The following is a 23721-nucleotide window of genomic DNA, read 5'->3' as shown; positions in this document are numbered from 1 at the left end:
GAGTTCCCCTCCCCTGACACTAAACCCTGTTCCCAGGCTGCTTCACACTCCAGATTCTGCTGGAGGACTGCACAGAGCTGAGAGTGGGCTCTGGCTTTTCCATGTTGTGTGTCCTGAAGCTGCCTGGGAGAAGAAATTTCGGGTCAGCTCCGCTGGCACAATCCCTGCTGGCACAGGGCAGAGCCCCAGGAAGGGCTTTGCGTGCCGAGGCTTTGCTGCAGGCAAGGAAAGCTCCTGGCTCAGGGTCACCTTTGCTGCTCAGCCAGAGCCCCGAGTGCCCCAGCAGCAGCAGAGAATGGCAGCAGTGCCACGGGCAACCATCACCATTGCATGGCAACCATCACCAGCCCCTGTTGCTATGGTCAGTTTCCATGGCAACCATCCCCAGCTCCCTGTTGCTCTGGTCAGTTTCCATGGCAACCATCCCCATCTCCCTGTTACTATGGTCAGTTTCCTTGGAACCATGCCCACCCCCTGTTTCTATGGTCAGTTTCCATGGCAACAATCCCCATCTCCTTGTTATCACAGTCAGTTTCCATGGCACCATCACCAGCCCCCTGTTGCTATGGTCAGTTTACATGGCAACCATCAGCAGCCCCTTGTTGCTATTGTCAGTTGCCATGGCAACCATCCCCATCTCCCTGTTGCTATGGTCAGTTTCCATGGCAACCATCACCAGCTCCCTGTTGCTATGCTCAGTCCCTCGGCAGCTCCATGGAGACCCCATGCCAGGGGTGGTTGCCATGGACACCAGCTCAGGCCTGCAGCCAGAGCCCGTTGCCATGGCAACCATTGGCCGCCCCATCCCAGGCTCATGGGATCCCAGAAGCACAGAATTGGCTGAGCTGGGAGGGACCCATCAGGATCCTCCAGTCCAACTGCTGGCCCTGCACAGGACACCCCAACAATGCCAGCCTGGGCCTGGCAGCGCTGGCCAAACGCTGCTGCAGCTCAGAGAGCCCTGGAGCTGGGACCCTTCCCTGGGGAGCCTGGCCAGGGCCCCAGCAGCCTCTGGGCAAAAACCTTTTCCTGACATCCAACCTGAGCCTGCCCCGACTCAGCTGCAGCCGCTCCCTCCACTCCTGTCCCTGGGCATCAGAGGGAAGAGGTTCCCACAGCCCCAGCCAGGGACCCGCTCCCAAGGCTGCTGCCATGGCCACCAGGGCTGGCACCAGCTGGGATGCTCGGTTTCCACCTGCTGGGGTTCAGGAATGGGATTCCTCAAATTCCTGCTCCCGCTAAAACCGCGCTGCCCTCGCTGCCCTCCCACCTCCCATGGAAAGCACAAAAGACAAAGATCCCGGGCTGGGATAAGAACAATTTCCTGGGAACAGCAACGAGATAAAGAACAAAAGGAACAGAAATAATATTGGTAACAGAAGGGATAAGAAAATCTATTTACAGGGAAAACTACATCACCAGCGACTGGCTCTTCCCGGCCACGTATTCCCTGCTGCCTGGAAAGGACACCTTTCTTGTCAGGGAGAGAGAGAGTCCCTTTCCTGCCCCTGGCAATGACCTGAGGTGGGAGTGACTGTAATGACACGGCCATGGCCAGACCCTCATGTTCTTCCATCTCCCATCATGACACTGGCAGGGGCAGGAAAAGGGACAGGTGTCTTCCCAGCATGGATCACAGGGAACATGGATCACCAGAGCTCTTCCCAACGTGCGTCCTCCAATAGGGGATGAAGCTGGAGCAGTGCATGAAGCTCCTCCTTCAGTCGAATCATTCCAGGGCTTCCCTTACCGGTGCCTCTGTTGGTGTTTGTTCAAGTGAGAGCTCTGGCTGAAGCTCTTCCCACACTCAGAGCACTTGTAGGGCCTCTCCCCGGTGTGGATGCGCCGGTGCCTGACGAGGGTGGAGTTGTGCTTGAATCCCTTCCCACAGTCAGGGCAGCGGAAGGGCCTCTCCTCAGTGTGAATCCGCTGGTACAGGAGGAGGTGGGAGCTGCTCTGAAACCTCTTCAGACACTCAGGACACTGGTAGGGCCTCTGCCAAGTGTGGATGCACTGGTGGATGATGAGGGTGGAGCTGCAGCTGAAGCCCTTTCCACACTTGCCACGCTTGCCACACTCCTAAGGCCATTCCCCAGTGTGGATCATCTGGTGGCAGATCAGGCTGTTGCTCTGCCTGAAGCTCTTCCCACACTCCAAGCTGGTCATGGGCCACCAGCTCCGAGCTCTGGCTGAAGCTCTGTCCACCTTCCTGGCACAGGGTCGGCCTTTCCTCCTCAGAGCACCCTGGGCTGGGCTTGCAGCCCCTCCTTGTGTGGGATCTGCAGGGATTTTCCTCCCTCTTGCATTCCTGTGCTGTGGAGTCACTCAAAACAGCCTCTTCCATGAGATTATACCATGAGGATTTGTCCTCCCTGGTCTCCATCCTCAGCTCCTGGTCTGGGGGAGGAAGGACAAGGAGAGGATGGGATTTGCCTCCATGCCAGAGGGAAGGAGATCCTCCCAATGTGTCCCTGGCTGCAGGACGGCATCGGCAGCAGGATTGTCCTGCAGCCAGGGCCCGTGCTGGGCTGGGAGATGGAGCAGGAGAGAGGGGGAAAGGGGCACTGACTTCCTCCTCACCTGCCTGCGTGTCCTGGGACATCTTCCTCTTCCTCACAGCCTCCTTCTCCATCCAGCCAAGGTTTGGGAAAGAGAAATCCTGGTTTGGGGAAAAATACAATGGATGAGCACATTGGGTTAGAGGGTTCCTACTGCCCAAGCCCATCCCTAGAAGTCACTGGGAATCTGCCACCCATATAAACCTCCAAAGCACCAAGATTCAGTCCCCCAAAATACACAAATGACCAAGATGCAGCAAAAACACCCAGCCCTCAGTTTCCCCTCTCTAGTCTCTCCACTTTGGGCTCCTGGAGGCCCCCCCTGTCTGGGTTGCTCCAGTTCAAGTTTGTATTGGTGTTCCCCTCTCTGGGCTCTGGGGCTCCTGGCAATCCCGCAGGTTCCCCTTCTCTGGGCTCCCCACTTTGGCATCACAGGCGTCCCAGGGGTCAGCACTGTCCGGGGTCCCTGTTTCAGGCTCCTGGGCTATCCATGGGTCCCCCCTGTCCATGCTCCCAACATGTCCAGGCTTCTGGAGCACCCCCAGCTCTCGTATTGCCCATTTCTGCTGCCCCAGTGCCGGTTTCCCTGCTGCTCTGCCGGTACCGGGCGATCCCCACGTGGCTCTGGGCTGGCAGTGCAGCCCCTGGCCCGGGCAGATCATTCTGCTCTCTGACACTGTCTACCAACCCAAGAGGACAGTTATCCTGTAGGCAAGCCTTCCCACTAAAGACTGAGGCAAAGAAGGTGTTAAGCACCTCTGCCTTCTCCTCATCTGCGGTTACTAAGTCCCCTCCCACATCTAATAAAGAACAAGGGTTGGTCCTACCCTTCCTTTTGCCATTAATATATTTGTAAAAACATTTTTTTATTATCCCTTAAAAAATGTCCCAAGTTAAGTTCATATTGAGCTTTGGCCTCCCTAATTTCTTTCCTACATGCCCTAGCAACCCCCTTAAATACTTGCTGAGAGACCTGACCCTCCTTCCAAAGATGATACATCCTCTTTTTATTCCTATGTTCCATCAAAACCTCCTTGCCCATCCAGGCTGGATGTTTGCCTCATCAACTCTTCTTTCAGCACACAGGGACAGTCTGTTCCTGTTCCCACAAGATCTCTGTTTTGAAGCACACCCACCCTTCCCAAACTCCTTTGTTTTTAAGGGCTGCTTCCCAAGGAACTCTCTGAATAAGTCTCCTAATGAGGCCAAAGTCTGCCCTCCAGAAGTCCAATGTAAGAGTCTTATAGATGTTCCTCCTGATTTCACAAATATTGGGAACTCTATAATTTCATGCTCACTGTGCCCCAAGCAGCCTCCAACCACCACATCTCCCCCCAGCCCATCTCTAATCCCAAACAACAGGTCCAGCATAGTCCCTCCCCTGCTGGGCTCACTCACCAGCTGTGACAAAAAGTTGTCCTCCACACACTCTAAAAACTTGGAGGCTGCTGCTGAATTTTACTTCTCCAGAGGCTTGTTCAGCCTTCAGCTCTTCAGTTAAGGAATTCAGTGCCCCAGAGCTCATTGACATTCAGCACACCTTAACAAGCTGAGCCTCTGGGAATAATCTGATTTACATTTCCAAATCTTTTCTGGTTAATGGGACAGATTTCAGAACTGCATTCCAAGTGAATATATTATATTTACAAAGACAGTGAGGAAATATTTTTTGGTTCTGTTTAGGTTTTCCTGTTAATTCATTGATATGTGCAATCTCCAGTTGATACTGAATCCAAGTACCTCCTCATGCAGTTGGAATAGATATGAAAATCAAGACCCTTTATGTCTGACAATCAATCAGACTCTGTCCCTACCCCCATCCCACCATTTCCCCCACCCAAGCCCTGGCACTCAGAGCAGCCTTGTGCAAATCTGAGCTCCCTCCAGCCCAGGCTGGACCTGCAGGTTTCAGCTCCTTGGCTCCAGTTCCCCCCTGCTTTCCTTGGAGAAGGAGCTGCCAGAGACCAGAGGGATGTTCATTTATTGTCAGCCAGCAAAGCCAAGGGGAGGCACAGCTCTGTAAAATGCAAAAGTCATTCATTTCCCTGGCTGTGCCCTGCACCTGATCCCCACAGCCTGTCCTGTTTCCTTCATCCCTGCATTGCCAGGCACTTTCTGGGACAAGGGAGCTCTGCTCTGGCTATGGAGCAAGGTCCAAGTGCCACCATTGGAGTGGGAACCACAACTCATCAGGTTTGTGTCCATTGGGGACCAGGAACTGGTGGGACTCAGAGGCACAGAAAGTTTCTCTTCAAGGCCAGCAGACCATAGTTGAACAGGACACAATTAAATAACAATCACGCTCCTCCCTGAGCTCTGTGCAATGTCCCAGCAGTGTCTGATGAGTGCACCCTCCACAGGTGATTTCCATACTAAAATTAATTTTAGACAAACCTGGTAATAGATATAAACACAATTAATTTCTTGTATCACGATGCTCATCCTGGTGTCGGGGCACAACAGCTCAAACAATTCCTGATTTGCAAAGCTGCCAGTGGTGGATGGAGAAGGGAGGTCAGGCTGCTCTTGGTGTTGAGGAAATGCTGAAAGCAGCCTGACTCATTTCATCTCCTCATGCCCTGGCTGATCTCCCCTCTTTCCCCTCCCACCCATTGGCTTTTGTCTCCCACCAGCCCCCCTGTGAAGAGCCTGGCTCTGTGTTCTCCATCCCCTCCTCGCTGGCACTGCCAGGCTGGGATGAGGAGCCCCTCAGCCTTCCCTGCTCCAGGCTGGACAAGCCCAGCTCCCTCAGCCTCTGCTCACAGCCCAAGGGCTCCAGCCCCACCTTGGAGGCCCTTCCCAGGCCCTGCTCCAGCTGCCAGACATCTTTCCTGCCCTGGGCAACCCAACCCAGGCCACAGTGACCTGGATAATCCCCGTCCTTGATGTCCTGGTCACACAGCCCTGGCCCCTTGCCCCCTGTCAGGCTCTGGGGTGGATCCTGTGGAACATCCTTTGGTGGAGGCTGTGGCTCCAGGTGGGCTGGGGGGATCCCGGGGGACAGGGACCCTGCTGGGCATGGACAGCATTGGACTTGTTGGGAGAAACGGTGAGGGGGAGCTGGGGCAGAGTGAGCAACCCAGTGACCTGACACAGCCCTTCTGGGATGTCACACAGCCCCTCTGGGATGTCACAGCCTCCTCTGTGATGTCACAGCCCATTCTGTAATGTCACACAGCCCCTCTGGGATGTCACAGCCTGCTCTGTGATGTCACAGCCCATTCTGTAATGTCACACAGCCCCTCTGGGATGTCACAGCCTCCTCTGTGATGTCACAGCCCATTCTGTAATGTCACACAGCCCCTCTGGGATGTCACAGCCTCCTCTGTGATGACACACCAGAGTCTGTGATGTCATAGTCTGCCCTGTGATGTCAGACCTCTGCCCTGTGATGTCACAGCTGGCTCTGTGATGTCACAGACCATTCTCTAATGTCACACAGCTGCTCTCTGATGTCACACCAGAGTCTGTGATGTCATAGTCTGCCCTGTGATGTCAGACCTCTGCCCTGTGATGTCACAGCCTGATCTATGATGTCACAGAGGCAGTCTATGATGCCACAGCTGCTCGATGACCTCACATGATCCACTCTGTGATGTCACAGCCCACTCTGTGACCTCATGTTACCAGATGATAAATTGTCTCCACCAGCTGAGCTGACCCCTGGAGATTGTTCTCCACAACCCCAGGCCTGTGGAGAGCACACAATGCCCATTGTGTGAGAAGGGGAACTGGAAGTTCAGCAGCCTCAGTGTCCTGCCAGCTCAGCCAGGCCCACAGGAACATTGGGCTCCACGAGCACCAGGGACCAGCAGGGACACCCCCAGGACAGAAGAACACATGGGTTAAGAGGAGGGGAAATATGTTAATGATTTTCGGGAAATTATTATCACATGTGTAAAAAAGAATAGAAAATCAGCAAATTTGGAGATGACAGCAAGCTGGGTGTGAGTGTGGATCTGCTGGAGGGTAGGAGGGCTCTGCACAGGGCCCTGGACAGGCTGGATGCAGGGCCCAAATCCAACAAGGTGAGGTTGAACAAGTCCAAGTGCCGGGTCCTGCACTTTGGCCACAACAACCCCTGCAGCTCTACAGGCTGGGGACAGAGGGGCTGGAGAGCAGCCAGGCAGAAAGGGACCTGCAGGGACAGATGGACAGCAGGCTGGACATGAGCCAGCCGTGTGCCCAGGTGGCCAAGAAGGCCAATGGCTCCTGGCCTGGCTCAGGAATGGTGTGGGCAGCAGGAGCAGGGCAGGGATTGTTCCCCTGTGCTAAGCACTGCTTGGGCAGCACCTCGAGTGCTGTTTGCAGTTCTGGGCCCCCAATTTAGGAAGGACATGGAGGGGCTGGAGCGTGTCCAGAGAAGGGCAACAAGGCTGGGGAGGGGTCTGAAACACAAGAGCTTTGAGGAGCAGCTGAGGGAGCTGGGCTTGTTTATCCTGGAGAAGAGGAGGCCCAGGGGAGACAAGGCGGTGTCAGGGCACAGGTTGGACTTGATGATCTCCATGGCCTGTTCCAGCCTTGCTGATTCTGGGATTCTCTGAAAGAACCCTTGGAGCAGCTGCAGGATGAGCCCTGGGCCTCCTCTTGAGGAGCTCCAGCAGCCCAGGGCCCTCAGCTTCTCCTGGCAGCCCCAGAGCCCATCCTGTCAGTCGTGCAGAGCCTCTGCAGCTCCTCCTCACTGCCCAGAACAGGGAGCCCCAGAGGCAGACACAGCAGCCCAGATGTGCCCCCCTGGCCTGGGCTGCCTCTGGCAAGGGAGCAGCAGCAGGCACTGCAGGAGCCTGCAGACAATTCCTGCAGCACTTGTAGGATGATCCTGCTGCCCAAGGGATGTTCCCATGGGGCCAAGTCAGGAACTGCAATGGGCAGTGGGGCCAGAGAGGAAAGGGCAACCAGGGATGGGCTGTTTGCAGGGGAGGGAACGGGGGTGGGCAATGGGAAGACATTTGTATCAGGAAGAGGAAAGAAAGCAAAGGTGAAGCCAAGGAAATGCTGAGGGCAGTTTGGGGGTGGCTGCCAGGCAGCCCTGGCTCTGAGCAACAGCGTCTGCAGTGGCACAGGAAACTCCCAGCTGATGGGAACAAACTTTCTGGCTGACTGCAGAGGCCAGGACAAAGCTGAGTGGTTTCCCTGGTGTCCCCCAGCCCTTGCTGGCCCCAGGGCTGATGGCATTTGTGCTCCCTCAGGTTCATGTCCCCACAGCAACAGCATGGGGGTGCTGCCCCTGCTGTGGGCAATGCAAACAGGGGCTGCTGAGCCAGTGCTGCCGTGTCTGTGCCTGCAAGGATGGGGCACCTGTGTGAGCTGGGGGAGAGGCCAGGGCTGCAGAGGGGGGATGTTGTTGGCAGCTGCATGAGGACGCTCTGGGACGCTGCCCTGGGCTGTGCAGCGCACTGGGCATGGATCAGCCCCTGCTCTGCTGCTCCTTCCCGTCTGCCCCAGGGCCCTTGCAGAGCCCCAGCCATGCTGTTTGCCCCCACCTGCCCACGGCCAGCCTGGGGCTGCTCACGGGGGTTTCTGTGCTGAGCATTGGCCTGGCCGTGTTCTTGAGAGAGCCTGGGCAAGGAGCCTGGAGCCCCCAGGGCCTGGGCTGAGGCATCAGCGCTGCCCCAGCAGTGCCCATGGCCTGTCCCTGCTGCAGCCCCGGCACTGCCACCCCCAGGGCTGTGCCCGGCCCCGAGAGCACTCAGGCCCTGCAGCAACACCAGGGCCACCAGGGCAGCGGGGCAGGGCCACGGCAGCAGCACTGGCAACACCAAGTGCTGCTGCTGCTGCTGCTGGGCACAGCTGCTGGGCCAGCCCTGATCTGCCCCAGCTCTGCACACAGACATTGCTGCTGCAGCTCCAGAGAAGGCAACAAAAGGGCATCTCTGCAGAAAACTCTGCTGGGAGATCCTTCAGTTCCTTTAAAGGCACCAAGAGCTCATTGACACAGTCTGTGGCCACAGGGAAGATGGAGAGAAACAAAATGAGAAATGGCACAAACAATGACATTTCTTTGTGGACAATATGAAAAAAAACTAAAACAAAGAAAAAGAACTGCCAAACTGAAACCAACAAGAAGTATTAAAGATGACTTTTATTACAAGTGATTTGCTGAAACTGGCAAGCAGATGAATGTTCCTGAAAGCATCCAGTCATCAGTCTCCACACTGCAGCCTTGAGCTCCTGGTTCCTCAGGCTGTAGATGAGGGGGTTCAGGGCTGGAGACACCACTGAGTACAGAACTGACAGGGCCAGATCCAGGGATGGGGAGGACATGGAGGGGGGCTTCAACTGAGCAAATATGCCAGTGCTGACAAACAGGGAGAGCACGGCCAGGTGAGGGAGGCAGGTGGAAAAGGCTTTGTGCTGTCCCTGCTCAGAGGGGCTCCTCAGCACAGCCCTGAAGATCTGCACATAGGAGAAAACAATGAACACAAAACAACCAAATACCAAAGAGGCACTAACTGTGATGAGTCCAACTTCCCTGAGAGTGTTGGAGTGTGAGCAGGAGAGCCTGAGGATCTGGGGCACCTCACAGAAGAACTGGCCCAGGGCATTGCCATGGCACAGGGGCAGGGAAAATGTATTGGCTGTGTGCATGAGAGCATGGAGAAAGGCACTGGCCCAGGCAGCTGCTGCCATGTGGGCACAAGCTCTGCTGCCCAGGAGGGTCCCATAGTGCAGGGGTTTGCAGATGGACACGTAGCAGTCGTAGCACATGATGGTCAGCAGTGAATACCCTGCTGTGATAAAGAACAGAAAGAAAAAGAGCTGAGCAGCACAAGCTGAGTAGGAGATGGTGCTGGTGTCCCGGAGGGAATTGTGCATGGCTTTGGGGACAGTGGTGCAGATGGAGCCCAGGTCGCTGAGGGCCAGGCTGAGCAGGAAGAAGAACATGGGCGTGTGCAGGTGGTGGCCGCAGGCTACGGCGCTGATGATGAGGCCGTTGGCCAGGAGGGCAGCCAGGGAGATGCCCAGCAAGAGGCAGAAGTGCAGGAGCTGCAGCTGCCGCGTGTCTGCCAATGTCAGCAGGAGGAAGTGCCTGATGGAGCTGCTGTTGGACATTTGCTGGGGCTGGCCATGGGGACCTGTTCATGGAGAAAGGACAGTGAAGAGTTAGAGGAGATCCCTGTAACCAAAATCAAAGCCATTTCCTATACACTCTCCCCAAAACACACACAGACACATCCTTTTGTGTTCAAGAGTTCTGGGGTTTTTCTTATAAGCTTCCCCACACCTCTTCTGGTGTTTTTGGATATCAGAAGCCCTCAGCATTTCTGCTGCACTCAGGGAGAACAGAGCAAGTTCTGTGAGGCAGAGTGATGAGTGGAGACTGAGGAGAGATGGTCTGTCATTGTGACCTGTTCAGAGTTTCTCTGGGCTTTAACCTGTCTCAGGTGGAGGGTGATCACCTTCCCATGCTTCCCCTAAAATGTCACCAGGTACTGCTGAGAGCAGATGGATCCACCCCAGCCCAGCTGCACATTTGTAGCCAAGGACTCGCATTGCTCATTTCACCAACCCAGCAGCATTTTCAGAGTCAGAACACCTCTGCCTTTCCCCATCAATCTCATGACTCAGAGATGCTCTAGGACAGGTTTGCACCCTGGATTGGAGCTCCCAGCTTGGACTGAAATCTCAGGGAGACTCCCAAGTGTCCTTCTGCTGGCATTGGATTGTGGGAGATGCAGCTCCTTCCCTGGCTGCACTGACAGCATTGCCCAGAGCTGGGCACTGGGGACAGCATCACCCTGAGCCAGCTGTGCCCCCTCCAGAGCCCCCAGGGCCAGGCAGCTGCTCCCAGCCCTGTGCTCTGCAGAGGGAACTGGGCCCGGGGCTGCAGAGCTGCCCCACGGCTCTGCTGCAGCTCTGCCTGCACAGGAGGGGCTGCACGCCTTGGAGCCCCGGCCCTGAGGGCAGAGGCTTGGCTGGGGCACAGGAGGGAGGGGGCTTGTTCAGAGGGAGAGGCTGCACTGCAGGGGATCCTGTGCACATCTCTAATCTTAGCCTGCCACAGCATTGCTGGGTTTTGTTTTCTCTCCTTCCCTGATCTTCTCTCTGTTTCCTGGAGACTTTCCTCCTGCAGGTGTTTCCCTGTGCCCGATCTCTCCACACCAGCACTCACAGACCCCAAATCTCTGTGCACTCCCTGTGCCCCTACAGCCTGTTTGCAGGGCATGGGCTGGGGGCAGGTTCTGTTTGCAGCTTGGAGAAAGGACAGCTCAGACTGAATCTCATGGGTCCAGCAAAAGTGATGCTGGTCCTGGCCATGGGCAGAGGAGTGGCTGAAAGCACATTAGGGATCTCCTGTGAACCTATTGATCACTAAAAGTAACAGTTCAGATGTCTCAGGCACTTGTCAAAATCCATAATCATCCTTTAATATTTATCACCCCCTCCCTGCCATTCTCCAATAGTAGGAAACTGAATACAAAGTCTTAGGAAATTTCCTCATTTTTATCAAAATCCTTGTCTTGGGAATATTCTGTGACTGATCAGAACCCCTCAGTACATCAGAGCTTCATGAGCATTTCACCTCCCCTGCACCAGAAATACTCAGAGTGGTACTCACAGAGTCTGCAGGCATTGGGATGTTGCAGCTTTAGGAGATCACTGCAGGAGCTGCAGCTGCATTGTCCTGCAGCCAGAGGTTGCTGTGCCAAGGGCTGGCAGTGATTGTGCCCCAGGCACTTCTCAGCCCCTTCCCAGCCCTGAGTGCTTGAAGCTCTCTGTGCCTCTGTGCTGTGCCCGGGCTGGCTGCAGGCAGTGCCCCAGCCCTGCTGGGCTGTGCACAGGAGCTGCTCCTGGCCAGAGCTGTCTCTCTGCAGCTCTGCTGCCCTTGCCAGGAGCTGCCTCTGGGCCAGGAGCCCGGCCCAGCTCAGCAGCACAGACACAGCACCAGGACTTGAATGAGCCTCTGGGGCTTTGTGCTGAGGCCCTGAACATCAGTCCCTGAGGGGGAGCTGAAGAAACCTCTCCAGAACTCTGAGTCAGAATCCAACTCTAAAGTTTCTTTAATTTTTAATGCGTCCCACTGAGGGACAGGACGGAGAAAGTGTCCCCAGGCCGCAGGCAGAGCAGAGAACTGGAGGCAGTGATGGCAGGAGGGGACAAAGAGAAGCCAAGTCTTGGTGCCCTGGGGCACAGCAGGGTCTGTGCCACCAAGGGCTGTGAGGAGACACCTTGTCCTGAGGCCCTGGGGCCTCCTGGCACAGCCCCAGCCAGGCTGGGCACTGCCAGCCCCTTGTCCTGCCCTCAGCATCCCCCCCTAGCCCACATCCCAGTGGCCTCAAGGATCTGCTGGAAGGAGTCCCAGGGGAGCCTTGCTCAGGAATGGCCCTGGGGGCTCCTGAATGCTCCCTGCAGGGACTGCAGGTTTTTCAAAGGACTTTGGGTTTTGCTTTTGCCTTGGAGTCTCTGAGAGGTTTGTGCAATCATGGCCCCAATTATCTGCTTTAAGGAGTCCCTTGAGGGCTTTGTACTGACACTCAGTGGGGCTCATTAATACTTTGAGATACTCAAGATTTTTAAGGTGATTTGTGTGGAGGCTGGAGAACTGGCCAAGGAAAAGTCTGCTCTACTCCCCTGGAGGACCAACCCCTAAGCCATAACCTCTGGTTAGGGAGAGCAAAAAGATCACCCCCAAAATCCTTTGTTGCTTTATGTTGATCCCTTGCAATCCATTGGTCCTTCCCCTTTGCTCTGCCCTGTGCCCTGATCCCATTCACTCTAGTGTTCTGTCCTGCCCTTCGAGACCCCAATATAAAGCCCTGCTTTCCCTGCCTGAGTGGCTTTTTGTCCCTGGACCCTTTTGAGGATGAAGCTCAGGAAAGGTTCTCCTTGGAACACCACACCAAGACCCCATCTCTCCTCCTGCGTCGCCGGGATCACAGAAGAGCTGAAATCCCTCGGCATGAGCACAGACATTGCCTGTGCCCCGAGGTGTCTTCTTCAAGAAGTTTCTTCGGGAAGGTTGCAGCGCTCTGAGCACCACCTGCCACAACCTGTGGCGCCCAGCGTGCGGCCTCTGCAAAGAGATCCCTGAAGAAGTGTCTCCTGCAGCCTCCCACTGCAGGACAAAAGTCGCTGTTGGCGCAGCCGCTTTCCCCAGGAGAAGCCCTCACGTTTTAGTGGGGGCTGTCCGAAGGGCGACCGGGACCCTCCGAAGACTGAAGAGGCCGAAGAGCTCCCGGAGTAGTGGAGGCCAATTGAGGGGCTGAGCACCTGCCCAGCAGATTTTCATTGACCCGATGGGCAATGGCCCAAAGAGCAACTGTAAGTTATATATATATATATATATATTTTTATATATATATATATATATATATATATGAGGGTCTTCTGCTTTTTCATTTTCCTTTTTCTGCTGGGTGTGGGAACAAAGTCTAAGGATGGGCAACAACCTTAGTCACCCTAAGCTGAGTCCTCCTCAAAGACACGTCTATTCCAAGGTTGTGGGTGCCCTTGTTGATTGGAGAATTTGTTTTTCTAAGGGAAATTGGAAAGCTTTTGTTCATTTTCTTTCCAAATACTTTGCAAATGTTATGAGGGAATCGGTTTTATTTCTTGAGTTTTGGATGTGGTTGGGATCAAGTTATTTGTTTTACAAATGGAGGGAAATTTTAAAGTGGGGAAGTTTTATCCTCTTTTCCATTTATCCTTATTTTCATTCTATTTATGATTCAGTTAAACAATCGGGGGAAAATTCAGGAAAAGGTTTTGGTCCCCAGTTCAAAACCACTTCCCCTTCTTCCTGTCCCCATGTACCCAAAGCCCTTCCTCACCTGAGGGGCAATGGGCAGGCAGTCGTTGTCACTTGGCCCAGGGTTGCTATCGATCCCCTGACGCCTCCCGATCCCCTCTCTCCCTTTGCCTGGAGAGCAAAGCGTCTGCTGCCCTGGACCTTCCCCTCATCCTCCCTCCTGTGCCCCTTTACCCACTTCCCCCTCCTGTTGATTCCCCACTAAACAGTGCCAGCAACGTATCCAGCCCCACCATTTTGTTGCCTCCATTTCCAAGTTTTCCTGCCCTTACACCCCGAAGTGGCCACCTCCCCACCTCTCCTCCTCCCTTTTCTGTGCCCTCCATTGCACTCGTCTCCCCCCTTCCCCCCATGTTGATGGGTGTACCCACACCAGGACCCCCCCCCAGTGGTCAGGAATCCCCTCCCCATCATGGACCCCATTGCAGTTGTGTATAAACAGGGGAGAAGGACAACATCACCCAGCTCCTGGGACCCCATCCCCTGCAGGGACACCTCCTCAGCAGAATGTCCCCGGGTTGTCCAGAGCCGTGCCCCTGCCCCAGGTGGGGATGGCGAGCTGGGGGGTGCCCTGCTGCTGCACAGACCTGCAGGGACAGCCCCTGCCAGTGCCCGTCACCAGCGGAGCACACTGCCCCTGGAGCAGGCAGGTTGGAGCTGGGAGACATCCTGCCCCGTTTGGGATTTCAGGAGGCAGCACCCACTCGGGGTCACAGGCCCATGGACATGAGCACTGGGTGGAGGAAAGATCTAATGTTAAAAACATCATCCAGGCAATGCTCTTTTGACAAGTTCTGCCCTGAGTTTTCCTTAAGAAGATCTGAAACGCTCAATGTCACCAGCAAAAGCTCCTGCAATGGCTGCAGGCCAGCAGAGCACGGCTGTCAGCTGTGAAACAAGTGCTGCCACAAGCAGCAGCTCCCCCAGGGCAGCAAACCAAGAGCTGGGAAGGAGCTGATCTAAAGTCCAAACCTCCTTAGCTCCTTCTGAAAGAGCAGGAACAGTTCCTCATTCCAGTGAGGTGGAATGCTGGGCACCACAGCTCCAGGTGAGGACTGGACACAAGTTTGCTCCCACTGAGTGCTGTGATGGGTTCTGCAGGAGCTCTGGGCTCCTGTGCTTGCCAGGCACAATGAGCAGAGAAGGAGCCAAGTGCACTGATGTGGGAAATGGGTTTGTAGAAAGTTTTCAGGGCCTAATAGAAGGCCCACACAGTATGAATCTGTTTATAAACCTTGAGACAAGAAATGCTAACTTAAAAATGCCATGGAATAGGACAGATATTGTTGAGAGAGGAATGGAGCTGGAAAAAAGTTTCAAAAGATGGCCTTGCAAATAAGACTTTGGAAAAATAGAGCTAGGAAAGATGCATTGTAGAGGGACCCACAAGGGGTAGTTTGAAATAATTGGCTTTAAGGCATCTACAACATGGTGTGGCAAAAAGCTGATAGACAAAGAAACACTTATAATGTACTGTAATTAGGAAATAGTCAGCTTCTGATTGAATTATAACATCTGTATTGTCTCACCCTTCTCATGAGACTGAAAACGGAATACAAGTTTTTAAAACACCTCTCAGTGTCCCCATCTCTAGGTCAAGAAAAGAGTATTATCCAACACACTGACACACCTTTGCCTCGAGCACAACCCAGCCTGGACCAAACACACTGAAAGGTTTCCCCTTTGGGCCATGACTCGAAACGTCAGGTCTGCTGTTTGACAACTCAGGTTGGTTTGGTGTCAAGGAGTTTCCCTCAGAAATACTGGGTTTGTCTTCCTCTGTGCCTTCCCCTCAGCAGCCTTGGGGATGCTCCTATGTGAAGCCATCTGTCTCACACAGTTTGAGACAACTTAAAACAGGATATTGTGCAATAAGTCATCTCCTCTAAAGTGTTCCCGCAATCCCTTTCCAGCAATAGGAAATTGTTACTAATAGATGAAAGTGGGAAAACCCCAGCAGTTTATTAACAAACAGAATCCCCCCATGACACGCGTTCCAAGAAGGCGCCGGGTTCTCTCTCGGGAAGAACAGGAGCTGTCGCGGAGCAGTTCCAGCAGCTGATGGAAGCTCGGTGGCTCGTGCGGCGTCACTTTCTCCCATGGCAGAGCTCCATGGAACGGTCAGGGCAGGGGAAGCAGCTGGGCTGGAGCCCCTCGCTGTCTTTTCTCCCCGGCGTGGCTCAGCTCACAGACTCTCGGGCTGGGAGCGGGGCCGCTCCGCTTCTGCCGGCACCATGTCCCTGGGCTTGGACAAACAGTTTTCTGCCAGGAGAGCCCTGCACACTGCTCCACAGATCTCCCAGAAAGGCCCAAACCAACTCCAAACACTCTGTCTGCAGCAGCTTTTCACAAAGGGCTGCAGAAATCCAGGACAGCTGCAAGGGAGTGTCGCAAGGCTCTTGTCTTGTTCCTGACAGCAGAATTCTTGATGATCTGATGCAATTTTATTCAAATGTAACAAGAGAGCTGAGATATTTTGTTAAAATATTTCATGAGGAGTAACAAGCCTTGGGAGCATGAGGTACAGGACTGACATGTGAAAGCATGAGCATATCCTCCAAAGTGGCCAGTTTAATTGTCCATTTTATTACTCTTGTATTTACTCCACACTAATAAGGAAAGCCAAGCTTTTCTTGGAGGCAAAACAGGCATGGGATACACTACAGTCCCTCGCAGGCTCACCAGGGCTGGCAGTGACAAAGCAGGCAGTCTGCTTCATTGTGAACCACTACAGAGCCACATCCCAATCTGGTTTAAGTAGCGTGGTATTATTAAGAGCTCCTTTTCTGCATGAGATAGAAAAAGGAGATCCCAAATGATCTTCATGCAAGCATGCAGTCAAGAACTGGTCCTGCTATGCTAATGAAGCGTTTGCTTTGGCAATTACACTCTTCCCATTCATCTTTGGATGCAGACACTTCAGGTTCTCCCCTACACCCCTGCAAGGCTGGCAGTCGCTGGTTCCCATTTCCTGTTCTTCCCTAGAGATGGTGCAGTGGCTGCTTTGAGACAAAAAGCCCTGAGATCTGGACAGCTCGAAGGAGCATGAAATGCTAATTAAGTGCTCATATTGGTAATACCCAGGTCTGCACTGCCCAGTGCTCTGAAGCAGCAGCAGCAGCAGGACCATGCATCATTCCTGCTGGTGGATGTTCATGTTTCTGGTGTGCAAGAGCAATGGCTTTGAGGAGGGACAAAAATGCCCCTCTTCAAACAGTGGGTGTGCAAGGAGATGTGAAGTTTCACAGCCTTTTCTAGGATATTTTAGAAAGATCTAAGAGAATATTGTGGCATGGAGTAGGTCCCTAATTTTGTCTCCAGAGAAATCCCCAAAGGGCACATTCACTCTGCTGCTGATGGCAACCCCATAAGCTCATGGACCCATTTTCCCTGCAACATGCCACCCTGCCTGGGCTTTACTAGGCCAGGACTAGACCCAGAGCTCAGCAAACAAATGCAGCCAGGTGACATTGTGTGACATCAGAAGCTGGCAACCATGAGGACTTTGCTGTCAAAAGGTTACAGTTTGCACTGGGCCCAGAAGTGTTCTTCCCTAAGGCAAAGCACATTGAAATGTGAAGTTTAAAAGCTTCAAATGATTATGAAAGGAAACTGCAGAATAATTTCTGGGAGGGCAGCATTGTCAATGACCATGCAGCCCACCAAGAGCTGGAGCTGAATCCAGAATTGCTTCTTCCAGCTGTGCAGGAATTCATTACACTGGCAAGCACTGGTCCATGGGAACAAATGATCCCCAGGCTCTGGGCTGAATGGCACCCAGGCTGCAGTACAGATTGGAGGAACCCTTGGCACTTGTTATTGGCCTCCCAGGGCACTCATCCTTCTGCAAACAAGGTGCAAACAACACAGCTGGACTGCTGTCCTGGGTAAATATACATACAGGTGACTCTGCCAAAGCCATGCATCATTTCCCAGGGAAAGACATGACCTCTTCTTACCTGTGGAATTGTGATTGAAGACACCTGTGAGCCAGATCTGTGGGAGATTGCAAAGGAGCAAAGCTTTGGCATTTGGGCACACTTCTCTTGGTTTCTTTGCTCAGGCCTTTGGTGAGCCCAGAACACACCTAGGTAGAAAACCTTTGACTAGACAGGATCTTTTGGATCCATTGTCCCCCAAACAGGTCAACAGGAGACCCTGTTGTAATGCCAAGTAACAAAGAGCAGCACAAATGACACAAAGAAAACATGGCCAAAGAGGAAGAGGAGAGGCCCAATGAGGAAAGGATGTGGTGAGACACTGGCACATTGAGTGAGCTGCACTCCCATAATCTCTAGGCTAGCAGGTCCTGGTCTCACATACTCCTTTTAATTTATTTAAATGTAATTTATTTATTTATTTACTTTTTTATCATCAAAATAAAATATATACAATTAAAAATATGTCATCAAATTTTAAAGACAGAATCAAAACACATTAATTCAAAACTACATCTAAAGATCAGAACATATGTACAGCTTTAACTACGAAGCCTAAGGCATCAATCCTGTTCTTCAAACACTCTTCATACAGGTGGCAGCTTCTTCCTGAGCTTGGAGGAAAGAGAGCTCTTCTGGACGGGAGGCGAGGACTTTGTGGGTGAGGGAACATTGGAAGTGTCCCGAGAAAACTTCTCGGTAAGACTGTAACCAGCCAGATCTGCAAAATGGAGACACAAAGTTTAACAGAGGCCACCATGCAAACCTAAAGCAGCTGAAGCTCCATATTTCATGGGACACATTTCCTGGAAACTTCTAAACAGCTGCACAGGGAAACATGCTCCTGCTGGCAGACACTTGAGGCAGGCCAGGGCAAAACCCTGAGCCACTTGCCCAGAGCTAGCACAGGCACAGCCTGGCCTCTGGGCTGCCCTGGGACAGCAGGGAGCCCAGAGCCCTGTGCTCTCCAGGAATGGCTCAGCTGCACATGCACCCTCCTGCTCCTCTGCCTGCCCCACAGCTCAGCAGCCCTGCAGCTCCAGGGGCACTGGCAGCAGCACAGCTCCTTGCAGGGGCACATGCAGGGCACAGCTGTTCCCTGGCAATGTGCACAGCCTCTCTGCGCTGCCACAAGACCCTTCCTCCCAACAGAGACTGGCCCAGCTCCCCCTCACCTCTGTGTGAGGCTGAGCCATGGTTCCCTTCACCTTGTCCTCCATCTGGAGCTGCTCCAGGCCCCCCATGCCATGACCAGGAAGGGCAATGGAGAGAGCAGGGGCAGATGCAAACCCTTCCTTTGGATTTGGTCATTTTTGGCACAGCTAAAAAGGCAAATCCAGAGGTGTCCAACTCAGCGCTTCCTCAGCTTTCTGGAGAACATCTCGCCCTCACCAGCCCAGCATTTTGGAGAGGTTTTCCTGCACGTGTGCAGGCTTGCTGGCAGCACATTTCTTCAGCTGGGTGCCCATCACCTTGTAGAGGGCAGAGGCGAGCTTGGTGGCCACGGTGCGGACATTGGCGCTCCGCACGGGCAGCGCCTTGTTCTCCAGGAAGGACCAGAGCACGGGCAGGGCGTCGCGCTGGACGACTGCAGGGCTCCTGGCATGGACCCACTGCACAAGCACTGCCGGGACAGAGACACAGCTCCTTAGCCACAACCTCAATGCAAACAAGCATCTACCTCTGCTTTTGCTTCTGGCAAGCCTCTCTGGCCAAGGTCAGCAAAACGGCACACAGAGCCCCTTGATCCAGAAACGGGCAAAGCAGCTGATCATCCTGGAAACAGAACCACCAACCCCTCAGGACTAATTGCTCCAACCAGAGCCTTGTCCCTGTGGCAGACTTTACTAAATTATTTCACCTTTACTAAATTATTTCACAATCTCTTTCTGCATGAACAATGAATGAAATGTCCAACTGCCTTTTATTTCCATTAAGAAGTTGTCTAAACCCACCCTGAAGATTTGGAACTGCACCATAGAGAGGAAATGGAGAGATTTCTAATAAAAGGGAAGATTCCATTTTTGTACCTTTGATGTCAAGTGCCAAATACCTAATCTGGCTCTTCCCTTGGCTCAGTGGCACACAGCAAAGGGCAGGATTAGAACACACCTCAAAACTCCAGCCCACCAGAGATGGCTGCTGCCTGACAGCTGGATGAGAAACATCAGGGACCAGCTGGTGTCTTTGGCTGAATGCTTTTGGGGCTTCCTACAAAGAGCTGTTTCAAACCTCAGGGTGTCTTAGAGAATTACCCAGACCCCATTGCTGTGGCATTTGGGCATCTCCACATTTTAATGCCACTTCCCCTCCCAATGTTAATGGCATTTTTTCTTATAATGTCCACTGAAATAGGGGCATAGAGAGAGAAAAATGCTACACAGGGGACTGAAATGTAGCCAAAACACGAGTGTTTTCTCATATTGTCTCTGAAATCTCTCTGCCCATTTTCTGAACTGAACTGTATCAAACACAGACAAAAAGTTACTACCAACAGGCTTCTTGCATGGCAGATTTGGCTGAGAGATCAAAACCTGAAATGCTCTGGAGACCATTCTTATTTCCTGATCAGACAAAATGTTATCTAGCAGCCATTTAATATTCTGTGGTGGAAGAGACTTCATTTTCTCAATGCTGTTAATCCACCAGCAGTCATCAACATTGAAAGAGTTCCTGCAAGTACCCAAAACCAATTCTGCTAAGCAGGAAAGGGTTATGGTACCCATTTTAAAATGGGAATTCATTTGAGTTTAAATGCAATTAAAGACATTGGTGACTACTGAACGTGAGGAACAGCTGTCTGTTCCTACTAAATCTCAGAGAGAACATCTGCTCTTTCTAAAGTACTCCTAATTTATGGTTGATTCCTTTATTTGAAAAAGAGATCAAAAGAACTGCTAAACTAAATTCCCTATTGCTGGAGATCTACTTTATTCAAATGCTCTTTAAAGGGCCTTTGACATTCCCAATTGCTGAACATGCCCTTTTGAGATTCCTAATGAAAACACAAAGTGTATTAAACCTTGCATTCAAAGATGCTGGCATCATTAGCAGTGGATTTAGCCCCAGGTAAAGCAAGGCTATCAATCATCTTCTATATATTGAGATTATCCTTTTTCCATTCCTTGGCTGTTGCTGACATAGCAAGCTCCTCTGAGGAATCAATTATCAGCTGCATTTGTAGCATTTTGGACAGCGCTGGCACAGGCAGACACTGTTTGCACACCCTGAAAGGCTCAGTCCAAGGCCACTTGGACAGCACAGGCAGGGAGCCTCAGCCCTCTGCTTCTGTCCCTGTGCCCCAGAGGCTGCCTTGCACTAAACCCGTGCCTCTGATGCCTCTGTTGAGTTTTGACCTAAGCTGTGACCCCCAGGCTCTGCACGGTTCAGCCTCAAAACTTTCCAAGAGAAAAACAAGAATTCCATGAGGACAAAACAAACTGATGCCCTGAAAGAGCATTTGCCACCATTTCCCCTCAAAGATCACAGATGTCCCTGAGCTTCCCAGAGAGGAGCCAGCTGGGGTATTTGTAGCCCCTCCCTTTGCTGGAGGTGGTTCTGAGATGCCCCAGTGAGAGCTCAGCCCGAGGCCGAGCGCTGCCCCCATCTCAGATGCTGCCCAGCTCTGCAGCAGCCAGGGCAAACCTGCCAAATCCACCTGCCTGGGCTATTGGGCAGCAGGGACAAGCTCAGCACCTCCTGATGTGGAGGAGCTGCTCTGCTGTCTGTTCACAGGCATTCCCTGTCAATACTCCCTGGGCAGAGCTCTTGGCTTAGAAGGGGAGGCCATACCTGTGATACGCTCGGTGACATCCAGCAGAGCTTGGCCACTCAGGTGATTCCATTGGTAGCTGAACTCTTTCAGCAGTGACACTTGATCTACAAGGGAAACACATGGTTCTGCTCACTTTTCTCAGGTCATAGGAGAAAGGACAGTGGGGAGGCAAAGGGCAGGGCCAACCCCATTTTATAAAATCAAGTACATTTCTGCTGGGTTTTGAATCCTTTTCTTCATTCCTTCCAGCCTCCTTGGCAGGGTTTTAAATTCCAAAAGAAAAGCTCTCCTTTCACATTTGTAAATGCAAACTTCTCTGCTGTAGCAGGAGCTGTGTTAAAACATCTCACATCAGGGACCTCAAGAGTTCAGTCACATGGAAGCAGTGAAAAGGTTTTGCATCCCAGAGCAAAAAGGAAGAAGCCCATACTTGGGTCACAGAAAGGCACTGAGTCAGGCAGTTCCTGAGTTCACAGAGCAACTGGGGAGGAGAAAGTGGAAACTCCCCTTGAAGACCTGCCTCTTCAACACTCCTTTTTCCAGGCATATTTCCCCAGTGCAGCATTCTCAGAGCTGACATAAATCTGTGTGGCAGAGGAATTTAGAGCAGCCCTTGCCTATGTAGTTAATTGCTGTGGCCATCTTGCTCCATGCAAAACAACATGTGGAGCAAGGCATCATTGACAGCTGGGTTTATACCTGTTTGTTCTAAAGAAATGAACTTGGTGAATCATCAGTTCCCCTTTGAAAATAGAAGACAAAGAAGAAAAGTGGAAAATAGGCAGCTGATGCCTCTAATGTAGAGCCTTGCAGGTGGCTGCTCTGCAGAAGCTCTGATGGGTCAGTGTCCCTTCATGCCAACAGCAAAGCTGTTCATTTGGGAAGTCAGACAGGGCCTAAGCAAACTCCAAACCCCCTTTGCCTCTGAACTGCAGCAAAGCTGTAGCCCAGGACTTGCTCTTCAGACAAGCAGCACAGAGCCAAGGGCTCCTGGGACTGTTGGGAAATGCTGATGACATTCCAGCCTGTTGGGGATGGTGCATAAGGACTGCAGCTGCACAGCTTCTGGTGGGTGTCAGCTGCAGTGTTCCACAGACAAGAGCAGCTGTCAAGGCACTCAGCGCTCTCTTGTGCAGGAGAGACAGAGACGAAGTTGAGGAGAGTCCCTGCCAGGGCTCAGCCTTACCCAAATGAGCAATGGATTCTTCCAGTGCTTTCACAGCTGCCCCACGAACCCTGGCATCCTTTGAATTCAGGTTCTTTGTTATTCCTTCCACCAAACCAATGATCACCGGGTTCAGGGCATCTTTCAGGGCTCCTGTGATTTCAGCCAGCACGTCCAGCGCCCTCTGCTTCACTTTCTTGTGGCTGTCAGATATTCTCAGGACAAAATAATCAAAAATCTGTGAAGAGAACAAGCAACGTGAAAGCTGGATTCAAATGTCCTTGTTTGAAGAGTGGCTGTAGCAGTCAGCAATGTCAAAGATGAAAGTGATCCTTTCTCTCAGGCCAGCACTCGCTTGCACAATTGCACTGTTTTCCTGTGGGCCACTCACTGGAATGGTGGCACAACCTCATGCTGGTTGAAAGATTTTCTTCTGTTTTTAGGAGGTTTGGCTGGGGACAGAATAGTTCCTATGGCATTTCTCTCCATCTCTAAATCATTAAATCAATTCCATTTATTAATGCTAAAGAGTACCTTTGCTCTGAATGGAAGCAGATGTTTACAATGCCCGGTTTTCTATACAGTTGCCTCAAGTACTGAGGGCAGTTATGATTTTGCCAAAACTATGGCTGGAGGAGATCTGAGTTTTCTTTTGTTTGTCTCAGAGGCTGTGTCTGGAGAAGTGCAGGGCTCTGATCAACTCTTCCACGATCCAGACCATTTCTCTAAGTAACAGGTGGACTTCTGAAATGTCATGTGCTGTACAGCTCTCATTAGAGCAGGCTCAGTCCCTTGACAGCCTCATTGTCAGGCAGCTTTTCCTGGAAAAAGGGAAAAAGCAGCTACTGGGAGGAGAAGGCAGAGATGAGTCCTTCGCTGTTTTCCTCCTTTTCCAAAGAGAAAAAAAGACCCCCAAGAAGGGTGAGCACTGTCTTTACAAGAGGAATAGGAACAAGGATGGAAATGAGTAGCCAGAGCTGTGCCTGTGCAAGAGAAGATGGAGTTTACAGAAGTATTCTTTAAAAAAAAACAACTGGGTTTAAATCAACCAAGCCTGATACTTCTTTTCCCTATGCAAACCCATTTTTGGTCTAGAGAACAATTGCCTTGCTTTCAGGGGCTGGATTCCCTTAACCCAACTGGGAGTAGGAGAGAGCAGCAGTTACACCAGCAGAAAATTCTGCCATCATCTGATGAACAGCATCAATAGGCACCTGCCAGACAAATACAGCTGGACTGAAATAACTTGTCCTGAAGCCTGGACCTGAATTACATTTGTCTGGGTAAGAGGGACCAGCATGTCCAAACAGCCAGGACAGAGTGCCAAGACACACTGAATTAACTTTGCTGCTACAGGCTTAGGAAAGGAGCTAAAGGAAAGGAGCAGTGAAGATACCCTACATACTTGGACAATGTTAGTGGAGATGAGCTGGGGGTTTGTTCTGCACAGGTCTTGGAGGAGTTCCACTCCTTCCATCCTTGTCTGAAACCCCTTGGCTTCCAGGAGATGGTAAAGCTTCTGGAGCAGCTCTGTT

At 52.3% G+C, this 23721-nt stretch overlaps 1 protein-coding gene across 1 annotated transcript in view; it reads right to left on the bottom strand.

Annotated features, from left to right (window-relative positions):
* Window positions 1-18634: 18634 nt before the first annotated feature.
* LOC143692794 (TOG array regulator of axonemal microtubules protein 2-like) overlaps window positions 18635-23721 on the bottom strand; it is a 53784-nt gene continuing 48697 nt past the window's right edge. The window contains exons 14-16 of the mRNA XM_077173027.1: window positions 22208-22424; window positions 21039-21125; window positions 18635-18834 (exon numbers count right to left, since the gene is read on the bottom strand). Of these exons, the coding sequence (XP_077029142.1) occupies window positions 18635-18834; window positions 21039-21125; window positions 22208-22424 (504 nt within the window). The remainder of the gene's footprint in view (window positions 18835-21038; window positions 21126-22207; window positions 22425-23721) is intronic.

Source organism: Agelaius phoeniceus, unplaced genomic scaffold (assembly GCF_051311805.1).
Source record: "Agelaius phoeniceus isolate bAgePho1 unplaced genomic scaffold, bAgePho1.hap1 Scaffold_105, whole genome shotgun sequence".
NCBI classification, from domain to species: domain Eukaryota; kingdom Metazoa; phylum Chordata; class Aves; order Passeriformes; family Icteridae; genus Agelaius; species Agelaius phoeniceus.
The sequence above is the reverse complement of the archived record's forward strand: the minus strand, read 5'-3'. Positions and strand labels throughout refer to the sequence as shown.